Source organism: Poecile atricapillus, chromosome 1, assembly GCF_030490865.1.
Source record: "Poecile atricapillus isolate bPoeAtr1 chromosome 1, bPoeAtr1.hap1, whole genome shotgun sequence".
NCBI lineage: Eukaryota > Metazoa > Chordata > Aves > Passeriformes > Paridae > Poecile > Poecile atricapillus.
Genome location: NC_081249.1, coordinates 86,639,793 through 86,661,607, shown reverse-complemented (window position 1 = coordinate 86,661,607; position 21,815 = coordinate 86,639,793). Strand labels below are relative to the sequence as shown.

The window sequence follows — 21,815 nt, the reverse complement described above, 5'->3', positions numbered from 1 at the left end:
AGACTGAGGTTCCAGGTCACAAGTGCACTTATCTTGTAAACACTTGATTTCTGCTTGGCAGTTGCAATACAGGATTAGAGGGAACATCAAGAGATCATAATAGTCGATTCTGCTTCAAGGGATCGCCAGCCCTACATAGTTGAGGGTGGGTCTATCTCCAATCTGCACATCTCAGAGTTTAATTTAGTATTTCAAGTTTTTAAGTACAGCTCCTGGGGTTTTTTTTGGGGGGAGCAGGGGGCTGGTTTGGGTTTTTTGTTTGTTTGTTTGTTTGTTCATTTGATTTTGCTTTGCTTTGGTTTGTTGTAGAATTTGTGTGTCTGGGACAAACAGGTGCTGCCAAGCATCTCTTTGTTAGTGGGAAATGCAATTTGTTGTGTCATATGCATATGTTGTAATATCACATCCTGGAGTAGTGGAGAATATTTGTGTATAGAATTATGTTTGCTCTTCTCCCTACAATTCCCTTGTTACAGATTAAAACCATTAAACATTTTCCAGAAGTTACTACTAGATGCTTGAAGTTTTCAGATTTTTGCAAGATAAAGAAAAGGCAAGAATTCACAAGTATAATGAGAAAGATAAAGAGAAAAGGGCACATGAGGCACATCAAATGCTGAAATAGCACCCTTCTAAATGTGAAATATCTTCCCCTTGCTCTCATTTTTAAGAGGACTCTCTCTCTCTCTCGTAAACTTCTATGCAGTTTAGGTTTTAAATTATTAGTTGGAGATTGTCCTCCTATTCTATAGGATCTGTTGCTTGATCTTGGCACTGGCAATATCTGAACTGAACAGAACTATCCCTTCTTCAGTGCTGATGACAAGGAAAGAAATGAAAATTGGCCTTTTTTTCCACCTATAGACTAACTAGAATATTGGAGAGGGCAAGGCATTACTGTAAAAGGCCCTGAAAATGACACTGATGGTAAACAAAAATCTAATATGATTCAGCTTGTTTGACACAAACTCAATCTACTCTGGGAGTGAGATTATTACCAATGATTTGCTAAAGATACCACCATCCTCTCTTGCACTTTCCAAACTCATGTGTTGGGGGATTTTTTTTCTTTTGTTTGTTTGTTTTAAATTTTTTATTAATCTTGTAGATTTCCTTTTTACTTCAGTACCAAAAAAAATACTAAAACTTTAAATATTAGGCCATGAATTTTTGTCTCCAGTTTGTCCACCTGTGTTTGAAGATCTATACATGTATTGTTCTCCTTTTCCAGGCAGTTCATAAACCAAACATCTTCTGCTATGAACGTTCCTGGGTTGTTCCATATTATGAAGAAGGTTATCTCCAGCTAAAGCGCTTTTACTCTCCCAGTAATAGCTTCCTCAAAATTGAGCCCAAGTCCAAGCCACTAAGCTGTGGCTCCTCCACAGAGATCCAGGTGCATTATATCCTTACTCCAGAGGCTGTAGGAGACCAGAAGAAAATCACCTTTTACTACCTGGTAAGTTTGCACCTGCCATACCTTGCGGTTGTCACTGAAAATTATAGGGGATTAGAAATACAATCTGTGGTTTGCGGCAGCAGTCTTTAAACACTTTCTTGTCATCCTTCATTTGTTCTTTAGAAACAAAAAGGAGGGTCTGGGTTGGGAGTTAAGACGTAAGGATGTCCCTGTGCCCTCTGGGTGAGCACAGGGATTCTGCTACACAGAGGCGGAGAGCTGGGTATGAGCACAGACACACAGCTCAGTTGCTGTCCTTGCAGGGCCCCTCACTTTCAGGTTTGGCTAATGCAAAACCACAATCACAACGAAGTTTCTCCTTCTGTTCAGGTGATGGCCAAGGGAAACATTAAGCGAGGAGGCACTCACATTCTGGATTTGGACCAGGAAAGTGGTGAGTTCCTCTCCCCCACCCAATTGTCACTCTTATGCGGGGCTAGGCAACTGTGGCAGACCTACAGTCTGCTTTCATGTAAATGTAGGGATTGACATCTGCATGTTCTCTAAGATCTGGGAAGAGTTTGATCTTCATTTTATCTGCCTTTAGGCTTTTCACAGTTTTTCTCTAATCCCCTGTGCTGCTGTCTTTCTCCTGACACTGCATTTTCTGGGGCTTCAGTGCTCCTTGGAGATACATCTGATAGTCTGTTTTTAGAAGCTAAAGCAGAGTTAATCATACTTGTGCACTGGAAAACAGGCCTTTTCAGTCAGACAGAGAGACTTACACCTCTTTGTGAACACCAATTCATCCCACTTGGATGCCTGGAATTTCATAATTTGCTAGGATAAAGTTCAGCATAAAGTCAAACCTAGAATTTGGGCTGCTCTAAAAGAAAGTTTTTTGCACCTTAACTTTTTGCCATTGTTTTCTTTGCTAGACAGTGGTGTCTTCTCACTTCAGCTGTCTGTACAAGCTGATATTGCTCCAGTGGCCCAAGTACTTGTCTACACCACAGTCCCCAGCAGGGAGGTGATTGCTGATTCAGCCAAGTTCAACACAGAATTGTGTTTCAACAATAAGGTAAGTGTCCACTCCATGAGGGAGCAGCCACCAGACTGCAGTGTGTTCAAGTTCACTTATTTAGATTTGGCCTGGTAAAGATAATTTCTTTAGATATATTTAACACTGGACAAGCAATGTATCAATTGCTTACTATGTTTGTGCTAACCTGGAGATCAACTGCTAGAAAAAAGTGCTAGCAGGGTCTACACTGATAAAGCCCCCTTTAGCAACTGGTCAAAGCTACTGATCCTGCATATGGTCCTGGCTAGGAAAAAGAGAACAAGAGCAAGGTTTTTGCAAGTTGGTTTTCTCTCTGCATACAGTTTCCGGGTGCAGTACAGTGACCAGCTCAAGAACATGCTCCACCATCTGATCACATCTAGCCCCTATGTAGGATTGCCTCAACACCTTCACAATGACTACAAAACTCAAAACCACCTTAAAAATTTTATGAGCAATTGTGATGCTTGAAGTTGCCAAGAACTCTTGGTTCTGATTCCCCTGGCACCACTAGAAGGGAACAGTAGCCCAGAGAAAGTGTAGAGAGAAGTGTACATGCATATGTAAAGTTAGAACTGAATGTACTCAACTGGAAGTTGAGTCAAGGAAAAGTCCTGTGAGAGCAGGGCATCTGTGACATAGCTTTTCCTGTGGTTACAGGTGGACTTAAGCTTCTCCCCTTCAGAAGGCCTGCCTTCCTCAGATGCTCACTTGCAGTTCCGAGCCTCCCCAAACTCACTCTGTGCTGTACGTGCTGTGGACAAGAGCGTTCTCCTCATGAAGCCAGAAGCTGACCTGTCACCCACCTCTGTAAGCTCTTGGTCTGTGGAACGGGTTGGAGCCTGGTCAGAGCAAGAGCAGCCAGCGCTGGGGTGGAAACAGGGAACAGTCCCTCTTGTCAGAGGTGACACAGGGAAGCTTCCCTGTGCTGCTTCTCATCTTCCTCCAGTGGGCAAAAAGATGAGAATGGGGCAGCAGTTGTTTCTTAGGACTTATGTGTGATTTTAGGGATGGAAATTAGAAAGCCTTTTTAAGGACTCTGCTTGTCTTGCTAGAGCCAAATGCTGTTGTGTGTTTGATGATAATTTTTCTGTTATTCTCCTCATCCATGGATTAAATTTCTTGGGGTAGCATCCGGAAGTGTCAAAGAGTTTATTTGCCTTTTTGCCTTTTATTATTTTATTTTATTTTATTTATCTTTTTCTGCCTTTTATTTTGCCAAGCAGAAAATGACAGTCCCTCAGTAGGGACAAAGTATTACAGATGGTTTGGCCAATGTAATTGTTTACATATTTGAGCCATAATAACCAGAGTAACATGCAGAACATAAAAAAAGAGGCAGTATCTCCAAATTTTGATCTCTTTTTTGATTCCCAAACTGTTTCTGCTGTCAGCACAGGGAGGACCATGGCAATGTGGATGTATGTGCTGGTGATGTGAGTGTTACGGTGCTTGCATCCAACTCCCTCAGTTGTGATTCATAACAATGGATGCTAAAATTCCAAATACTCTCTTTCTCCAAGGTGTATAACTTACTTCCAGTGAAGGAATTCCATGGCTATGTCTATGGTTCAAACGTACCAGTGGAGGAGCCCCAGTGGAATTGCATAACCATGGAGCCAATAGTTCGGAATGGGATCACCTATGTTCCAGTAATGGGGGTGAATGAAGAGGACACTTACAGCATCCTAAAGGTACAGCCCTCCTGGCCTGGTTAGGGAGTGGAGTGGGAGAATGATTGAGAAAGCTTAAGCCTTCTGTGGCATCATGAAATCTAACAAGGGAAGGATTTGTGCATCTGAATGATCTGACACTTCTTTTTATCCAGAGGCATGTTTGGTGAGAGTCATAAGCTTTACTTGTCTTGACAGATATGCTTCATACTTGATGGAAAAGGGATTAATCTCAAAGTTTTCTTACAGGAAAAGGTTTGAGGTTGACTTGAAGTGAGGTTCTAATTGGAGGTAAATGATCCCATGTGTAGAAGCTAGGGCCTGGCGGCTCGGAAGATATCGGGATGTAACAGAAAGATAGTAACCCCCCTTCTCTTTAGTGTATGGTAATGACTCCTGTAATTAGCCAATAGCACCTAGCTGTGATGAAAGCAGATGGGAGTAACAGTGTGGAGCTAGGTTATAAAATGTCAAATTCTCCAGCAATAAACGCCATTTTCTGCCATCCATCACATTGATGTCTGTGTGCGGGTTTGGACCGAGTGGCCAGGGGAGGCCACCATGCTGCTCTTGAACCAGGGTGTCTGCCTTGCTAAGGCAACACCCATGCCATTATAGTTACCTAGAATAAATCAGTTCATCCTTGAGCTGCACTGTAGTCACAGACATTTCATTCCAGAGAGAAAACCATATATCTACTTCTTGGCTAATCCTGACCCCTAGGCTGAAACTGGGCTGGAAGCAGTGTCCTAGAAAAAGAGGAGATATATCCTTTGGTTTCTCTGAGCCACCCTGGAACTCAGACCCAAGGACTGGGGGATCATCTTAAGGTCCAATCCACACACAGTAACAACTTCTCCATTTTGAGGCAGCAAAATGCCAGTGTGAAGTCTGTTGTATAAGCCTCCACAGGATTCAGTAATAAAAAGATGTGTTTTGTTTTTCTCCCATAGGAAATGGGTTTAAAGGTTTTCACAAACACCAACGTGAGGAAACCTTGGGTATGTGGCCCTAGTAATCACATCTATGCTGCCCATCAATCAGCTGGCATAGGAGCACCTGGAGCCATGGCTGTACCAGCCATGTATGAAATGAGGACAAGCGGTAAAGGAACTTGGTTTTGTTATCACTCCTGTTCTCAACAGAGGTCCTGCTTGTATTTTGGGGTGAATACTTAAACAAGAGCTGGGCTTGTGAATTGAAACCTTGGAAGCAGTACTGAGCCTATGGGTTAGTAGATTTCAGCTTCTGAATGGTTTGTGTAGGTCTACAGACAAGCTTTGGTAACTTCTTATTAGAAATCAGCAGAACCAGACAGTGTTCAAGAACTGGCAGGGCAGAGGATATTATCCTGCTGATAATTTCTCTGTTCGTTGGGCTTTTACAGTAGACTTCTGTTCCTAGATTATCACTTACAGAGTCTCCAATACCATTTTCAGGCTGTTCTCATCAACTCAGCCAGTCTTATGCATGGTCAAAACCATAAAGTGGGTGACAATTTTTCAGTGATGAGTTGGGACTTTGAGAGCTTAGCATGGAAAGACATATATGGTAGAAGTCCATGGAAAGGGACTCATCCTATTATCCTGTTTTTAAGGGTTACCTCAACTCTTACACTGTAAGGGTTTGGGCAACAGAATTGGCCCTATCATCCTTCAGTCTCATACTAAGAGTTTTCCTTTGGCACTAGAACCTGTGCTTTTGTATGTGTCCAGTTTGAAAACAATTTCAGCTTCTGACGGATGCAGGATAGATGCCTTTTAATTATTTTAAACTGAAATAAGCAGCAGTAAGAAGACTGAAATACCACAATAGAAAAACACAAGCAAGCCACCTTCCACTTTTGCCAGGAGCAATGTGATATAGCTTCGATAGCCTCTTTCACCTGTCCCTGAGACCTTCTCAGGCTCTGGAGATGCCTGTTGCACAACTAGTACTAATACTTTTTAGCTACTCAATTGTTATCCAAATGCAGAAATTCAATTAGCCAAAGTAAAGATGATGAAAATTAGAATGTCCTTAAGCACTTTTCTTCTTTTTCTGCTTGGATGCATTTCTCTTTCTGTTTATGAAAGCCAAGCAAACTAAGTCCCACCCACCCCATCTTTGTTTTCCTGTTATTGAAAAGTAAAGTAAAACAAAATGTTTGAACAAATTTCATCCCAAACACAGAATATTTTATTTGGAATAAATTTAGTATGTGAAAACTTTGTTTTAGTCAAAATGGCTCTTTTTACCCTTCCTGTATTCTAGCTGCATGTTTTTATTTTGAGCATTTTCAGCCTAGTTCTTGAGGAGGCCATGGCTTTGCCAGGAAGTTGGTACTCTCAGTCACAATGACCCTACAAAAAACACTTCAACAGAGGGATGTTCCATTGGCCTGATTTGAATAGAGAAGAACATCACCTCAAAGCTGCACCTGAAAGAGAAAAGGCTGCTTGTGTAGAAGGTCCTAAATAGATTTTTGCTCAAAATTCTTTTTTTAAGCTTGTAAAGTACTGGCTTCCAAACTTTGAGGGCTTCTGGAGACCAACAGAAAATAATGGAAGGCTAGCTTTTCTTGCCAATAAGCCCTGGCCCTGAAACTCCACTGTGGTTGGTACCATAGCTCACTACAGCCACAAGCATCTGCTTCTGATTGACACTTTCTCAGACTGAAGCATGATGCTGATATAAGTTTTGCTTGTTTGGAATTGTCAGTAGTTGATTTCTTTTTCATCTCACCACATTCAGACATTCTGGCTGAGAGAGCTTCTGCACAGTTAAGCACTCCCACAGAGGTGACAGAGACAGTCCGAAAGTATTTCCCAGAAACCTGGATTTGGAGTTTAGTACCTATAAGGTGAGTACCTTGGGCTAGCTCATTCCTTATAATAAAACCGGGCTTGTAATGTGAAAGCATGCATCCCAAAGTGTTTGTCCTTCATTGTTTGCAGAGACCATTTGGCTATCCTCTGTGACAAAATTACTTTCAGCCATAGTTAGGTTTGTCCAAGGAGTGGACTGGAAGAAGATGTAGAGTTGTCCTACAGTAGCGAATGTACTGTACCCCATCACTGACGATGCAAATACTGTTCAGTAGACCAAAAGGGGTACAGGTAGTCACCAAAATGCTGTAAAATTGATCCATCTGTCCTTGCTGTCTGTGCTTTACCAGCCCTGAGGGAAAAGCTGATCTGGAAGTGACCATCCCTGACACCATCACTGAGTGGAAAGCCAATGCATTCTGCACTTCAGCAGACACAGGCTTTGGCCTGTCCCCGACAGTGTCCCTCAGAGCTTTCCAGCCCTTCTTTGTCGAGCTCACCATGCCCTACTCTGTAGTGCGTGGGGAGTCCTTCACGCTGAAAGCCACCGTGTTCAACTACCTGCCTGCCTGCATCAGGGTAAGGGAGGTTTAAATTGTTCTCTGTAGCTGTGTACCTTCTTGTGCACCCTTGCCTTCACCTAGCCTTCTTACCTTATTTCTCAGTAGCCCTAGACCTTTTGCTCCTGACATTTTATGTTATTTCTCCTATATACTCCAAATGCAGAACCCACGACTCCAGTTCCCTGCTCCTTTGCTACTGAAGAAATAGCTGTTACTGTGTCTTCCTAGCTCCCTGTCTCTCATCCTCACCTTTTCTTAATTGTACCTCTCTCTACAACTGGCAGGTCAGTGTGACTCTGGCTCAGTCTACTCATTTCTTGGCTACTCTGGTGGAAAAAGAGGAAGAATCTCATTGTCTCTGTGAGAATGTGAGGAAAACCGTGGCTTGGCTGGTGACTCCCAAATCTCTAGGTAAAGATCTCAAGGTGCTGAAAACTGCAGGAAGGGTTTCTTTATGTTGTTCTCCCGGTTCAGTATTGGATATTAGAGCAATGTTTTTTTCCTGGGAAGCACTTCAGTTGAGTGTGTCTGATCTGGGGGACAAAGACTGATATTTGGGAGGCAAAGACTGGGGGATTCACAGGATCCAACTGTGCATCTGGCACCCCACACAGCACCATCAAGCCTTATAGCCCTTGGACAGCATCTCCTGAGGCCAGAGACATTTCTGGCCATCAGAGATGTTATGTTAGCTCCATTCCTCCCAGAGATTAGATGTCTTTCCCATGCAATCTTCATACTTTGTTTTCACTGTTGGTGTGGTAGCAGCTGTGCTGTGCCTGCAGAGCAGCACTGTGCTGAACAGCAGTGAGGCTGGTCACACTGTGGTGTCCTAGGTTCTGTAAAAGAGTCCCCAAAATAGAGCCACCTTTCAATGACAGCACAGCTCGTGTAGAGAGTTTGGCTTTTGTGGGAAAGAAGCAGGGCCCAGGTGTGACAGAAATCTCCATCCATGAACCTGCAAGTTGAAACTCCTGAAAGTAGCAGTGAATCCCATTGCCCGGCTCTGCCTGGCAGGGCTGACTGACTCCTGTTTTCTCCAGGGCAGGTGGAGTTCTCAGTGACCACTGAGGCCCTACAGAGCCAGCAGCCCTGTGGGAACTACATTGTGGAGACCCCGGAGAAAGGGCGGAAGGACACGGTCATCAGACAGCTGCTGGTGGAGGTAGGTGGGCTCGGGGAAGGGAGGACTGGGCTTTCCTATGGGCTTTAGCTTGTGACAGTGATACAATGGGATGGGATGCTAGATAATCTCATCTAGCTCCCTTTCTTGTTAAAGGCTGGACCAGATGATCCTTTGAGATCCCTTCTAACCTGGTCTGGTCTGTGATTTTATGGGATCACTATGCAGCATGGCAATATGATGGTTTTACATCATCTTTGACAGGGCTGCGTAAAGACTTCAGCTTAATAATGTGCTTTGTGTCTCCTGGTACAATAAACTTTCCCTGTCTTCTACTGTAACAGGGCTCCTACTGCAATCCATCCTTCCCTTTAGCTCCCATCTGTTACCTACTATTTCAATACACTGTCTTTACAGCTTCTCTCCTTCTTCTGACATACCCCCAGTAAATGTGCCAGTCAGCACATGCTGCCTCTCAGCTAATTGAGTGGCCAAGCAAACTGCCTCTTTAGCTGAGTGTTTTGCAATTATGGTTTGGTAACAGGCTGGCACCAGGATGAAGGTGAGTGATTCACAAGCACCTATGGGAATTTGATGACTGTAGAGAAATCCCCTTAAACTTACACATGAAAGCATGTTGAAATTTTACAGCTTACCCACTTCCTGTGGCAGGAAGGGTTGCTGATGTGATGTGGAACACAAGGAAATACTATGTGGCAGTATTGGATAGCCTTTGTAGGAAATTACTAGTTTATTATATCCTGAGGGTGGTAATCTGGCAGTTAGGTTCTATGTTCTGAGCTTTCCTCTGTATCATAAAACCCCCTAATGGCTTGCCTACCACATCATATGCTATCAGTAGTGTCACCAGATTGTTAACATACACAATTTTTTTCCCTAAAGCATCTGCAGCATTACAATAAACAACACTTCAGACTTCAGCACAGCTCTCTGTAATGCTGCAGTCCCTTTGCCACAAGTGTGTTAAGTGTCTCTCACTGTGTACAATAGTTGCAGGTCATCCATTTGATGGTCCTGCAATGTTCTCCTCTCCTTTTCCTGTCCTTCCACACACAACATCAGTCACTTAGGATGACATTTCTTTTATTTGCTTAAATTATTTCAGAGCTCTGTATTTCAGGGAATGTTTGTGACTGCTTCTCCTTCTTCAGTTCCCTCAATTTTCTTTTTACATATCCCTCTGTCCTTGTGAGGATTCCTGTCTATATTTCCTGTCTCGCTAATTTCTCACCTCTCTTGTTTTCCTTCATCCCATACAAGCCTGAAGGAGTTGAGAAGGAAACAACCCAGAATTCTGTGCTCTGTGTAAAAGGTAAAGCCCACTCTTTGCATGCTCTCTATTTGCTCCTGTGTGGTTTGATGGGTGGGATGTTGGAGGCCTGCCTCTATCATATTCCATGTAGTGGGACATTTTTTGGGTAGTCAAAACATGTACTATTGGTAAGGAGTTAGAGCCATAAGACAGAAGAAAGTCCTAAAGAATTGACCATTCTGCCTAAGCATCAGGGTATGAGCTAGGACAGATTTAGCATGGATGTTTGCATAAAGTTTGCTCTTTTTAGTTCTGGCACTGGAGTTAAAAGTGCTCTTGTTTTCTTGCACACTCAGGAGGAAGCTGTAGACACATGATCTGCAGTGCCTAAAAGTGGCTGGGAGTGGTTTCAAGCAGAGATTGTGTTACAGCCAGGGAAATATGAAGTAACTGAACTTAAGGCATTTCTAATAGGGAGAGTTCCTATTGTTTCACTGAGGCCTCCTCCCCTTCCATTAGTTATTTCTTGGAACTGCACTGAAGCTGTTTGGGTCTTTTTTCCTTCTCAGGAGTGCCTGTGAAAGAGGAGTTTTCCCTGTTGCTACCTGAAAATGTGGTACAAGACTCAGGCAGAGCATATTTCTCAGTGCTGGGTGAGATAACAGCCTGACAGAAGAACCATGTGCTGTTTATGACTCCTGTGTTGACCTCTTACTTCACAGCTTTTTCTCTTGGTTTCTAGCACAGCTCATTCTTGTCTTTAATCTCTTCTGTACTGAGCACTTCCCCTTCTGTTTGTGCTATTCCTTTTTCCTTTCTGCAAGGCTTTTTTCTCAGTCTTCTTACAATGAACCTTTCTCTCATTTCCCTTTTTCCTTTTCTTTGCTGTTCTGTTTTGTTCCAGAATCTTTATCAATCCAGATTCTCTTTTGTTCTTCTCTGATACCTCCTGCATCTGTCATTCAGCAGCTTCCTCTGATTCTGATAGCCAGCCCTAAATATTGTTAACATCCCTCTGTGTCCTGCTCCTCAGGTGACATCATGGGCACTGCCATGCAGAACCTGCACCAGCTCCTCCAGATGCCCTTTGGCTGTGGGGAGCAGAACATGGTCCTGTTTGCACCCAACATCTACGTCCTGGACTATCTGAACAAGACAGGGCAGCTGAATGAGGAGATCAAATCCAAGGCCACTGGATACTTAGTGAGCGGTGAGCTGGGGCATGGCTTTTGCTTCTGCTTTGGCTTTCTTCTAGATCCTGCCTGGGGTGGGTCTGTCAAATGCTGGCCAGATGTTGAAAGAGGTCTTCTCTCATACACAGATGGTCTCTGCTGCATTCCTGAGGGGGCCCTTGGCTGCTTTTCTCTTTATTATTTTGTGTTGCTTAAGTATTACTGTACCTGATAATTACGAGCACTCTTCTCATGGGGTGGCAATGCCGTGCGGAGTTGTCACTGCTGCAGTGACTCATTCATTGTCATCTGTAGGACCTGCCATCCCTCTGAAGAAAGGCAGGTGTTGCTTTTCCTCATGCACAACAAGCAATGCATGGAGGTGGGGATGTACCAGCACTTCGTATTGGATAGGACTGACCTATGCCTCTCTCATTTGCTTTTACTGATGGAACTGTTTTTCTATTTCCCCGCCCCACAGCAGACTCTTTCTTGAATCTGAATCCTGCCTTATCTTTCCATTGCAGGTTATCAGAGGCAACTGAGCTACAAGCACCAAGATGGCTCTTACAGTACCTTTGGACAACGTTATGGCCAACCAGGAAATACCTGGTGAGATTTCAATGCCACCTATGCTTCTCTTTCTCACCCACACATTTATAATAAATACTGCCTGACAGTAAGTAGGAAATGCTGTTGTAGACCAGCAGGTTTTCCAGAGCTGGTGTGATCCCTATGTTGCCTCCTTTTTAATAAATAGGCTACATTAGCCAGCTATATGGCTGAAGTGCCTCCTCCCACCAGCATGTTCCTCACAGACAAAAAGGAAATAGAGATAAACTGGGGAAGAAGGGAGCAGGGATTTAACACCCTGACTGAAGAAGGCTGAAAAGTTGCAGTGGCAGCTCTTCTAGACTAGCATCTGTTGAAAAGTCTGCTGGAAAAGATGGTTCCATATGGAAACATATGAGGAAACACAAGTGGAAAGGTTGATAATTCAGGAACAGTGCTGAATGTTTTTTTTTTTTTCAAGTGTTTGTATGCTACTAAGCAAAGACAGACTGGAGGAGCATGTGTGTTGCCATTCTGACTTATTGAAAAGTTTTGACTTGCTCCTTGTATATCATTGTCATGTGTTTTCAATTTTAAGTAAGGATAATAATGGAAGAACTCATCACCCTCAGTTTGTCTTTAGTTTCTGAAATGGTAATTGGCTTTTGACAGCATGTTGGCTTCTTACCACATGCCTGCTTCTTTTCCTTAACTGCTTGCAACAACTCTTAAAAACTCTTTCAATATGTTCTGCTGTTAAAAATTCTAGGGGAGTTCTGGGAAACCCATGAAGTATGGATTTACGGTTTAAGAGATCTACCAGCAGACCATGAGCTTGTGGGAATATAATTATTCTTCCTTGTAATCTTGAGAACTTCCGTTATGCATATTTAGCTAACTGGTATGCAATTACCTACATTTTTCAAAGAATTTTTTTTCAAAGACAGATCAACAATCATTATCCTTCAAACTGTAGCCTCAACACAAAGGGATCACAGGGTTTTTTGAGCCAAGTGAGAGGCAAAAATAAGAGACAAAAATCAAAGTGGAAAGCAGTTTTTTGACAGAATTTTTTGAGGTGAGGATATAGTACACATAAGGTCTGACTAATTGTCCCACAGTTCTCCAGCCCTTCTTGCCTGTTTCCAGATAGATGATGTGCACATGGGTCTTGTTAATTGAAATGGGCAACAGGCCTGCTTGAGCTCTTTCTTTTTCTCCCTTTCAGGCTCACAGCCTTTGTCCTCAAGTCCTTTGCCCAGGCTCGGCATCACATCTTCATAGAGGAGAACCACATCCATGATGCTTTGAACTGGCTATCCTACAAACAGAAGGAGAACGGCTGTTTCCAGAGTTCTGGGACACTCCTGAACAATGCTATGAAGGTAACAGGTTTGCCTGGCTGTTTCTTTATGAGGCTAGAACTTGGCCATAAGTCAGATGGGGCCAGTTAAGCTTCTTGAGCACATAGGAAGATGGGATATTCCCATGCCAATGGCAAACACTGGGGAGGGAGCCATGAACCATTCTGTACTTACTGGTGATACCTTCACATCAGATGCAAGAGGAAGGAGGCAAGCTGATGGTCTGCAATGCACAATAGAGCATTGCTCCCACTGGGGTGGGATAATAGTCTCGAGATATGAAGCTGGGTGGGGTCAGCATCTGCCTTTGTGTTTCCCTGCAGGGTGGAGTGGACAACGAGGTCACGCTGACAGCCTACATCACTATTGCATTGCTGGAGATTCCCCTGCCTGTGACAGTATGTGTCTGCATCCTAACTTAAGCCAGTTTGCCGTGCCACTCTGTGGCAACACAGTATTGACCAGAATTTGCTCCAGATTGGAAAAATAACTTGGTTATTGACCCTTGTGATACAAGAACTGTCATTTTTGTTATATCGGGGAGACATTGTACCCTACTTGTATAGAGTCCCCATCTGAAAGTTCAGTAGTATGATATGCTTTTAGTAAGGCAAAAGACTCATTACTCCCCACCCTCTAATCACTGGCTTTCTCTCCCCAGTACTCGGTGGTGCGGAATGCTCTGTTCTGCCTGGAAACAGCAGCCAATCAGGAACAAAACCATGTGTACACCAAGGCACTGCTGGCATACGCCTTTGCCCTGGCAGGGAACAGGGAGAAGCGGAAGGCATTGCTTGACTCACTTGAAAAGGAAGCAGTGAGAAAGGGTGAGTGTTCCTGGTGGGACGTGCCTTTCACCAGCCTTACACCTTCCCTTGGTGAAATGGCTTTTGCTGGTGGGGCAGTGGCAGCAGGCACTGGCCAATGTGGGTAGGGAAAGGTGCAGGGAGAGGAAAGACTTGTGCAAAGGGATTACTTTTTTGAGAAGTCCCTCTCAGGGCCTGGTCCTTCTTCTCTGCCCAGAGGGAGCTGACCAGGAAGCACCAGGCACCATCCCCTTGGTGCTGAGCCCTTGGGTGGCTCTGCTCCCACCTCTCCTCAGCCCACTGCTCTCACCACTCCAGCACTGCTTAGCAAAGGCTTAGCAATGCTCAGGAACATCCCTTCCTTCCAGGCCAAGGGCTCAACACAGAACAAAGGTGACCTTGCAGAGGACAAGGCAGGTCAGTCAGAGAAGAGATGGGTGTGCTGAGAGAAAAAATGAGCTCACAGGGCATTTTGGAGGCCACGGCACAAGTTCGGAGTTGTCAGGGAAAATCCTATAATTCCTTGGAATTATTCTGCCTAAGTCAGGCTGGACAGAGGGTTTGGCCAAGCAGTGAGCAGTAGCCCATAAATGTGAGTGTGGAGTGTGGAGGACAAAGTACTGGATGAGTCTCAGCACTCCCATACTCATTGTAAAGCTGCAAAATGTGTAAGCCTGACCCTTCCCACTTCACCCTTCATGACAGACATATCCTGGAGGCTCCGTCCTCCCAGCTGGAGCAGCAGCAGCTCAAGAAGCCCCTTGCAATATTTCATAGTAACAATTGCTTGTTGTCTCTGTCCCTGGCTCCTGTGAAGATGGGTCTGTTCACTGGCAGCGGCCTGGCAAGGAGCCCAAGGCTGATCTCCCGTACTATCGCCACCGAGCTCCCTCTGCGGAAGTGGAGATGACGGCCTACGTGCTCCTGGCTCACCTCAGCTCGCAGCCAGCCCCTGCCCAGGAGGAGCTGTCGTTTGCATCCCTTATTGCAAAGTGGATCAGCAGTCAGCAGAATCCCAGTGGAGGCTTCTCCTCCACCCAGGTGAGCTGCTTCCCTCTGGCCACGCCACACATCAAGGTCAGAAGGTGGGACATGTCAGAGAGCCGCGTGGGAACGCAGGAAGTTTTGTCAGGAAGGTGGGAACTGGAGCCCTGCAATAGATCCATGCAGTACCTCCCATGGTTGTCAGGTTCTCCAGAGGCTACAGACAAATATGTCAGGTAGTGCCCCTGGGAAGGAAATATGCCGGAGCTGCTCTTTCCTTTTGTCTTTTCTTCTTTGTCTTTCACTGGGGAAAGTGAGGCTGCAGGGGAGGGTGCCAGCTGACAGAAAGGGCAGCCTGTGAGAGGACAGGCTGTGGAGAGACTAATTGCATCCCCTGGCTGCTGGGACTCATCTCTTTCAGGACACAGTGGTGGCTCTCCAAGCCTTGTCCCTGTATGGAGCTGCCACCTATGCCAAGAGCGGGGCGGCATCCAAAGTGGCCCTGCGGTCTGGAGGGGATTTCCAGCACGACTTCCAAGTGGATCCCAGCAACCGGCTGCTGCTGCAGCGCGTGCCCCTTCCCCAGGTGCCAGGGGAGTACAGCGTGGAGGTGTCTGGTGAAGGATGCGTCTACCTGCAGGTGAGGGTGATGGGGACAGCTGGCATCCTGGGAGGGGAGTGCCTGGCCAGGCTGGAGAGGACAGAATCGTAGGAGCATCCAGGTTGGAAAAGAGCCTGAGATCATTGAGTCTAGATCAGTAGCCAAAAGACTCTAAGGCCATTTAGTCCTTCCATTGAGGTAGAGGACAATGAAGAACAGGAGAGAGGGGAGAAGTGGGAGGCTGTGGGTAAAGGGAAGAGGACAGAAAGACTAGAGGAATGTGGAGGAGAAAGTTTAGGAGAGGAGGGAAGGCTCTGCAGTGTGGAAGAGCTGTGAGAAGTGGGCTGGCTGTGTGGGGCGAGGGTCCCCTCTCTCCCCATTGAGCACACACACACACACGCTCACACAGAGCTGCTGCTGTTCCCTAGACAAGCCTGAGGTACAACGTGCAGCCCACGCAGGAGAAGGCGCCCTTCCTGCTCCGTGTGTACACAATCCCAGAGGTGTGTGTGGACTCCAAGGCTCACAAGGTCTTTGACATTGGCATAAATGTCAGGTGAGTCTGTGCTTTGGTCTGAGATTTCCTGTTGAGCCATGGAAGCTGGGGGAGGTCTGGTTGTCCCTGTGGTGGGGCAGTCTGGGAGTGCATCACATTCCTGGGAAGGTGGGCAGGAGGCAGATGTTCTGTGAGGAGAGGCTTTGGAGGAAGAACTTGTCCTGCTGTGTGGGCAGCCCAGGGCTGGGCTAGTGGGAGGCTGTGTAGGTGACTAGCAGAACCTGGCACAGCTGGAGAGGAAGGTGCTGCACTGCCTGGCATTAGTGGGGTGCCAAGTGTTATGGAAAAGCTGGAAGTGTGCCCAGCTCTGGGTTGATGTGCACTGAATCTTTGTTGCTTGGTTTCTCAGTTACACAGGGGAGCGCAATGTCTCCAACATGGTGATAGTTGATGTGAAGATGCTGTCAGGATTCATCCCCTTGAAGTCCTCAGTGAGGAAGGTAGGAGTCTGTTTGTTATTCAAGCAACATTGAATCATGGGGTCATTACATTTGGAAAAGATCTCAATCTCCAACATTCTACTGAATGCCACCATACCGACTTACTACCGTATCACAGAGTTCCCCATCTACTCTTTTTTTTACTTTTCCAGGGATAGTGGCTTCTCCACTTTCCCACAAAGCCTGTTCTAATGCTTAGTCCCTCTTTGAGTGAAGCACTTTTTCCTATTATTCAACATTTATCTCTCCTGCCAACTTGAGGTTATCTCTTCTTGTTCTATTACTATTTGCCTGGGAGGAGAGGCTCCCTTGCCTCACTGCAACCTCCTTGCAGGGAGTTGTAGGGAGAAATAAGGTTCCCCCGAGTCTCCTTTTCTTCAGACTAAACAATCTCAGTACCCTCCTTGTAAGACCTACATTCCAGTCTCTTTTCCAAGATCATTGTCTTTCTTTGGAGTTATTCCAAGGTCTGAAGAGAGGGGTCCAAAACTGAGTGCAGAATTCAATGTGCAGCATCACCAGTGCTGAATACAAAGAGAAAAACATCCACTTTCTTACATCCAAGACACCTTTCAAATGTCTGTAGCAAACGACAAAGCTTCAGCTTGATTTTGTCACTGTCATTTGTGCATTTGGCATGTACAATGCTCTCTTTTCACACATGGCTTAAGGCCAGCACAAGGGGAGACAATGTGAGTCTAGGAAAAAATAGAATAAGTAATTTTTTCTTTAGACTGATGATGGGCACTTTTATTTTCACTGTGTCCCAACAGCTCCCCATAAACATTGTCTGTGCATAGTACGTTCAAAAAGAGTGCTGTTTCCTTTTTCCTGTTACTGATCTAAAAACATAACGTTGTGACTATGGTTGTTGGGTAACTGTTTGAGATGCCAAGTAGGTGCATGAACTGGAAAATAAAGGCTATAGTGATATGGTGCAGAACTATCAAGCCAGGAGGAACATATTTCCATTTAATTGTTCCATCACTGTGCTTGATCCAGTGCTAAGGCTCTTCTGGAGCCAGGCTGTACTTCTTCAGCCAGCCTGGTGAAGGGGAGAGCAGGAGACCATGATACTCGTGTGGCACACCCAGGAGCCAGATCTGTGCTGCTGATTTAGTTCTCTGGGTACTGCAGTATTTCAACCAGAGTACATCTCACCCATGGGGCTGTGCAAGGGGCACAGGGAGGCCACCATCAATTCAGTAACATTTTGGTCTTCTTTCTTCAGCTGGAAGGCCACCCTGTTATTGAGCGCACAGAGCTGAATACCAATCATGTTCTACTATACCTGGAAAAGGTGAGGATGGGGCAGAAACATAGGCATTGGTACTTTTGGCTGCATAGGGCAAAAAATTTGTGACTCAAAACTACCATGGCTCTGCTAAGAATGGGAGTGAATATTTTAATCTTTTTCTAACTACAAACTCTAACTTTTTAGACTAACTTTTTTTAATGCTACTTCTCTCCCAGCCCTCAGCAGGCATTGCCTCCACCCTGGGCACAGATCAGGCTCTGATCTCCCCACCAGCAGAGCCTCCCCGAGGGTGGGGAAGGGTCCCAGGGTTTGCCCCTGCCCCTCAGCCAGTCCTACAGCCCTGTGTCCCCCCCTGAGCACGGGTGGCAGGGGAGAGCACGGGGGCCTGGGGTCAGTGCAGAGGCACAGGGGAGCCCCTGCAGTGCAGAGCCCCCCTGAGCCTCTACTGCTTCCCTTCCCCAGCTGGGCAGGGAGAGCCTCAGCTTCTCCTTCACGGTGGAGCGGGACATCCCCGTGCGGGGCCTGAAGCCAGCCCAGGTGAAGGTCTATGACTACTACGAGACAGGTGAGTGCCTGGAGTGCCTGTGGGAGCGAGGAGGGGCACGGGGGCTGTGGGGACCCACAGCTGCCCCCAGCCTGGCACTGCCACCCCCAGCCCTGCCTGAGCCCTGGCAGTGCAGAGGGGCTGGGGTGGAGCCGTGGATGCCGGGGGTGCCGTGTTCATTTCTGGCCCTGGAGCGTGGCCGTGCCTGTGCTTCCAGGCAGACCTGCTGCTCCTTGTGCCTCTGCTCTCCTGGCTGCTGTGCCAGGCTGGCACTGACAGAGCAGTTTGTCCCCACCTCAGCCCAGTGTGCTGGCAGGAGGTGTCTGAGCAGCCCTTGGCTACCCTGGGGTGGAGATGCCCTGGAGATACCCTGCTGGAGCTGCCTGTGTGGGTGGCTCTGCCTTGCTGCCACTGCCGCCAGACAGGGCTGGCACTGGGGCTGTCCCCACCCCAGCTGGGATCTCTGGGGGAAACTGGGATGGTGGCACCAGCCTGCTCTGGGAGCCTGGGAAAAACATCCCCCTGCCAGCAGTGCCAGGGATCATGGCAGCTCACTCTGCCTTCCCTTCTCTTTTCCAGATGAGTTTGCCACACAGGAATACAGCGCTCCCTGTACCACAGGTAGGTGCACATGAACAGCTGAGGTGCTCCAGCAGGGACTGTTGCAAGTTGTCTTGAACTAGAGTTTTTGTAGACCTTTGTAGACCTGTTTCCTGGGCCTGTGTCTACTATAAGCATTTTTTTCACTGTGCCTAATGCAGTCCCCATCTCAGTACAGAGCCCAAAACCAATGCTTCCTCCAAACTTCCTCCATAAGATCTGATACAGCTTTCATTTTCCTTCCCTGAGTATAGCAATCTCAGTTACCGCCTTTGTTTGTACAGGGGCAGTTGTCTTTTCCTCTGTGTTAGCGTCACTTTATGTAAATAAGTTTCAAGTCTCCCTTGGGATGGAACATCACACTCAGATTTTTGTGTCTCTGCCCTTTTTAGGGCCACATCTGCTATGCTGCAGACACTGAAATGTACTGAGGAATTGTCTCCCAAATACCTTGGTGAAATGTTGATGTTATTCACATCTCTTTAATGAGGACCTCTCAAACTCTTTCCCAGATCAATTTTGCTTTCCAATGGGAAATGTAGTTACTGAGAGAGAATGTGTGCTTGGATAGCTCATGTATCTCCAGGATTAATCTGCCTCCCGTCTCCGTAGCATAGATACTTTGAATGTGTCCAGTCATTCCCATTCTGTTATCTGTCTGCAACTAGGCATTTTTAGGTGAAGCAGTTTCTCATAGTTTAACAGGGCTTGAACTCACATAGCCACCAGAACACAGCGATATCCAGGACTCTGGATACCACTCTCAAGAATATTTATCTCACTTTGTCCTTTTCCCACCTCCAGTCAAGGCTGAACAAGGAAATTCCTGAAGAATGCATCTTGTCAGAGCCTTGCTGTACCAGCTCATGTGTCTCTGCCCCTAGAAGATCTTATTAAGGGAGGGGTATTTAAATGTTAGAGGAGGATGCCTCAGAAGCAAAAAGGAAGGAACACTATAAATAAATTAATTATTGATACTCATCAGATGTCTCTGGCCTTGTTTTCTGTTATTGTTATGCTTATTTCTGTTCCTATCCATGTCATGGCCTGAGATTTCAATTCAGAGCCATCCATGGCAAGGTGGTGTTTGGGAACTCCTCCAGAATACCAGAAGGCAAACAAGTTTTAGCAGTTGGGAGATTTTTCTCCATCCTTTCCAGCTCTCTAAGGGGAAGACATCATATCTCATCCATGATGCACTGGAAGTTTGTCTCTCTGCTTCTTCAGAGGGTGTTTTCTGCAAGGTTGGCCATAAACCTCTGATCACATACTGCCTTTGATTGCACTGTGAAATCACTGCTGTGAGGTGCAAGGATGCTATGAACCTGTCCAATCTGATCTTTTGCAGTAGCCCAGGTAGAAGTGAAGGGAAGACCTGTGTATGTTCCCTTTCTAGCAGTGTCTCCTTGTTTCTAAACAGCTGAAGTGAAATCAGGGAGGGACTGGGACCTTAAGAGTGTCATTCGTAGAATTTTTTAGGTTGGAAAAGGCTTTAAGGTCAAATCCTGCCATTAACCCAGCATTGCTCAGTCCACTGATAAACCATGTAGGGTTGCATGGGGTTGTTCTAGGACCCAGCATTTGGCCTCACACCACTGGCCTTGACCTATGGATCCAGCCTGTCCATATCTCTCTGCAGAGCCTTCCTGCCCTCAGCAGATCAATACTTCCACCCAGCTTGGTGTCTCCTGCAAACTGACTGAGGGTGCCCTTGATCCCCTCAGGTCACTGATAATTAAGCAGGAGCAGCCCCAACATTGAGCCCTGGGGGACCCCACTAGTGACCAGCTGGATGTAACTCCATTCACCACCTCTCCCTGGGCCTGGCTATCCAAACAGTTTTTTACCCAGCAAGGAGTGCACCTCCCCTAGCCATGAGCAGCCAGATTTTCCAGGAGAATGCTGTGGGAAATTGTGTCAAAGGCTCTACTGAAGTCTGGGTAAACTACATCCATGGCCTTTCCCTTTTCCATTGAGAAGGTCACCTTGTCATAGAAGGAGATCAGGCTAGTCAAGCAGGACCTGTCTTTCCTAAATCTGTGCTAGCTGGGACTGATCACTGGTTCTCCTGTATGTGGCACATGATGGCACCCAAGATAATCTTAGGCAAAATTTCAACCAAGAACCACTTTATGAGCATTTTTCTTAAGAACTTAAGAAATTTCAAACTCCTAGCATTTTTCTTAAGAACTTTATCTTCTTACCCTCAGTGGAGGCCCAGAGATCCCCTCTAGGTTTTCTGAGTAATTTTTAATACTTTTTTTTTTTTTTCTTTTCTCCTTCACAATTAGGCTTAAAATGCTTCAGCAGTTTCCCATGGGGAGGATCTGGATTCACATCTCGTAGTTTGGGTTAAACATTTTTCATGTATATTTTCCCAATGGTTATATTTTCTCTGGTCTGGATATCTCACAGGGATGCAAGAGGCAATCAGCCTCATTTCAAGAGATCATATGGCACCATGTGTGTTTTACTTGAATGTTTGTATGTGCAGAGGTGCCTTTCACTCTCCCAGTGTGAGCTTAAGCAAAGACACTTAGAGGAGTCCCTCATGTAGCTTGTTTCACAAATACAGACCCTCCTTTCTCTGGAAAAGCAATTGCCTCATGGTAGAAAAAAATGGATGGCTATATTACTTCTAATTCAAAACAAAATGCAATTTAGTTGTATTAGAAATTTTGCTCAGCTGTCACTGAAGCTGGTTCATTCCACAGACTCCTCTGAATAGAGGTGCCAAAAGTCCTTGACTGTGTAAACCCCAAACATCACAGAAGACAAAGTGACATAATATTAATATCTAGCAAAATAGATGAAGAATTTTATTTGTTCTCAATGACACTGTTTGTACAGGCATATTAAACGAAAAACTGGATGGAAGAGCCAACTGTGCATAGTTTGGATGCACAACATGCCATACCTTACAGTAAGCATTTCACGAGAACAAACAGTCACATAAGATTTTTTTGCATTCAAAAGTTAAAACCACAAATTCACAAGACAAAACAAGAAAGGGGGATCATTCCTGGAGGTGTCTTAA

At 45.7% G+C, this 21,815-nt stretch overlaps 1 protein-coding gene across 1 annotated transcript in view; it reads left to right on the top strand.

Moving 5' to 3' along the window:
• A2M (alpha-2-macroglobulin) overlaps positions 1 to 19,759 on the top strand; it is a 29,757-nt gene extending 9,998 nt beyond the window's left edge. Inside the window, exons 12-36 of the mRNA XM_058860379.1 lie at positions 1,232 to 1,459; positions 1,790 to 1,853; positions 2,338 to 2,480; positions 3,123 to 3,272; positions 3,986 to 4,156; positions 5,089 to 5,239; positions 6,869 to 6,977; positions 7,293 to 7,521; positions 7,790 to 7,916; positions 8,549 to 8,670; positions 9,910 to 9,961; positions 10,471 to 10,554; positions 10,935 to 11,111; positions 11,601 to 11,685; positions 12,854 to 13,010; positions 13,313 to 13,387; positions 13,651 to 13,816; positions 14,613 to 14,836; positions 15,201 to 15,419; positions 15,809 to 15,936; positions 16,286 to 16,376; positions 17,608 to 17,676; positions 18,097 to 18,199; positions 18,758 to 18,799; positions 19,583 to 19,759. Of these exons, the coding sequence (XP_058716362.1) occupies positions 1,232 to 1,459; positions 1,790 to 1,853; positions 2,338 to 2,480; positions 3,123 to 3,272; positions 3,986 to 4,156; positions 5,089 to 5,239; positions 6,869 to 6,977; positions 7,293 to 7,521; positions 7,790 to 7,916; positions 8,549 to 8,670; positions 9,910 to 9,961; positions 10,471 to 10,554; positions 10,935 to 11,111; positions 11,601 to 11,685; positions 12,854 to 13,010; positions 13,313 to 13,387; positions 13,651 to 13,816; positions 14,613 to 14,836; positions 15,201 to 15,419; positions 15,809 to 15,936; positions 16,286 to 16,376; positions 17,608 to 17,676; positions 18,097 to 18,199; positions 18,758 to 18,799; positions 19,583 to 19,608 (3,192 nt within the window). The 3' untranslated portion in view covers positions 19,609 to 19,759. The remainder of the gene's footprint in view (positions 1 to 1,231; positions 1,460 to 1,789; positions 1,854 to 2,337; positions 2,481 to 3,122; positions 3,273 to 3,985; positions 4,157 to 5,088; positions 5,240 to 6,868; positions 6,978 to 7,292; positions 7,522 to 7,789; positions 7,917 to 8,548; positions 8,671 to 9,909; positions 9,962 to 10,470; positions 10,555 to 10,934; positions 11,112 to 11,600; positions 11,686 to 12,853; positions 13,011 to 13,312; positions 13,388 to 13,650; positions 13,817 to 14,612; positions 14,837 to 15,200; positions 15,420 to 15,808; positions 15,937 to 16,285; positions 16,377 to 17,607; positions 17,677 to 18,096; positions 18,200 to 18,757; positions 18,800 to 19,582) is intronic.
• Positions 19,760 to 21,815: the final 2,056 nt, after the last annotated feature.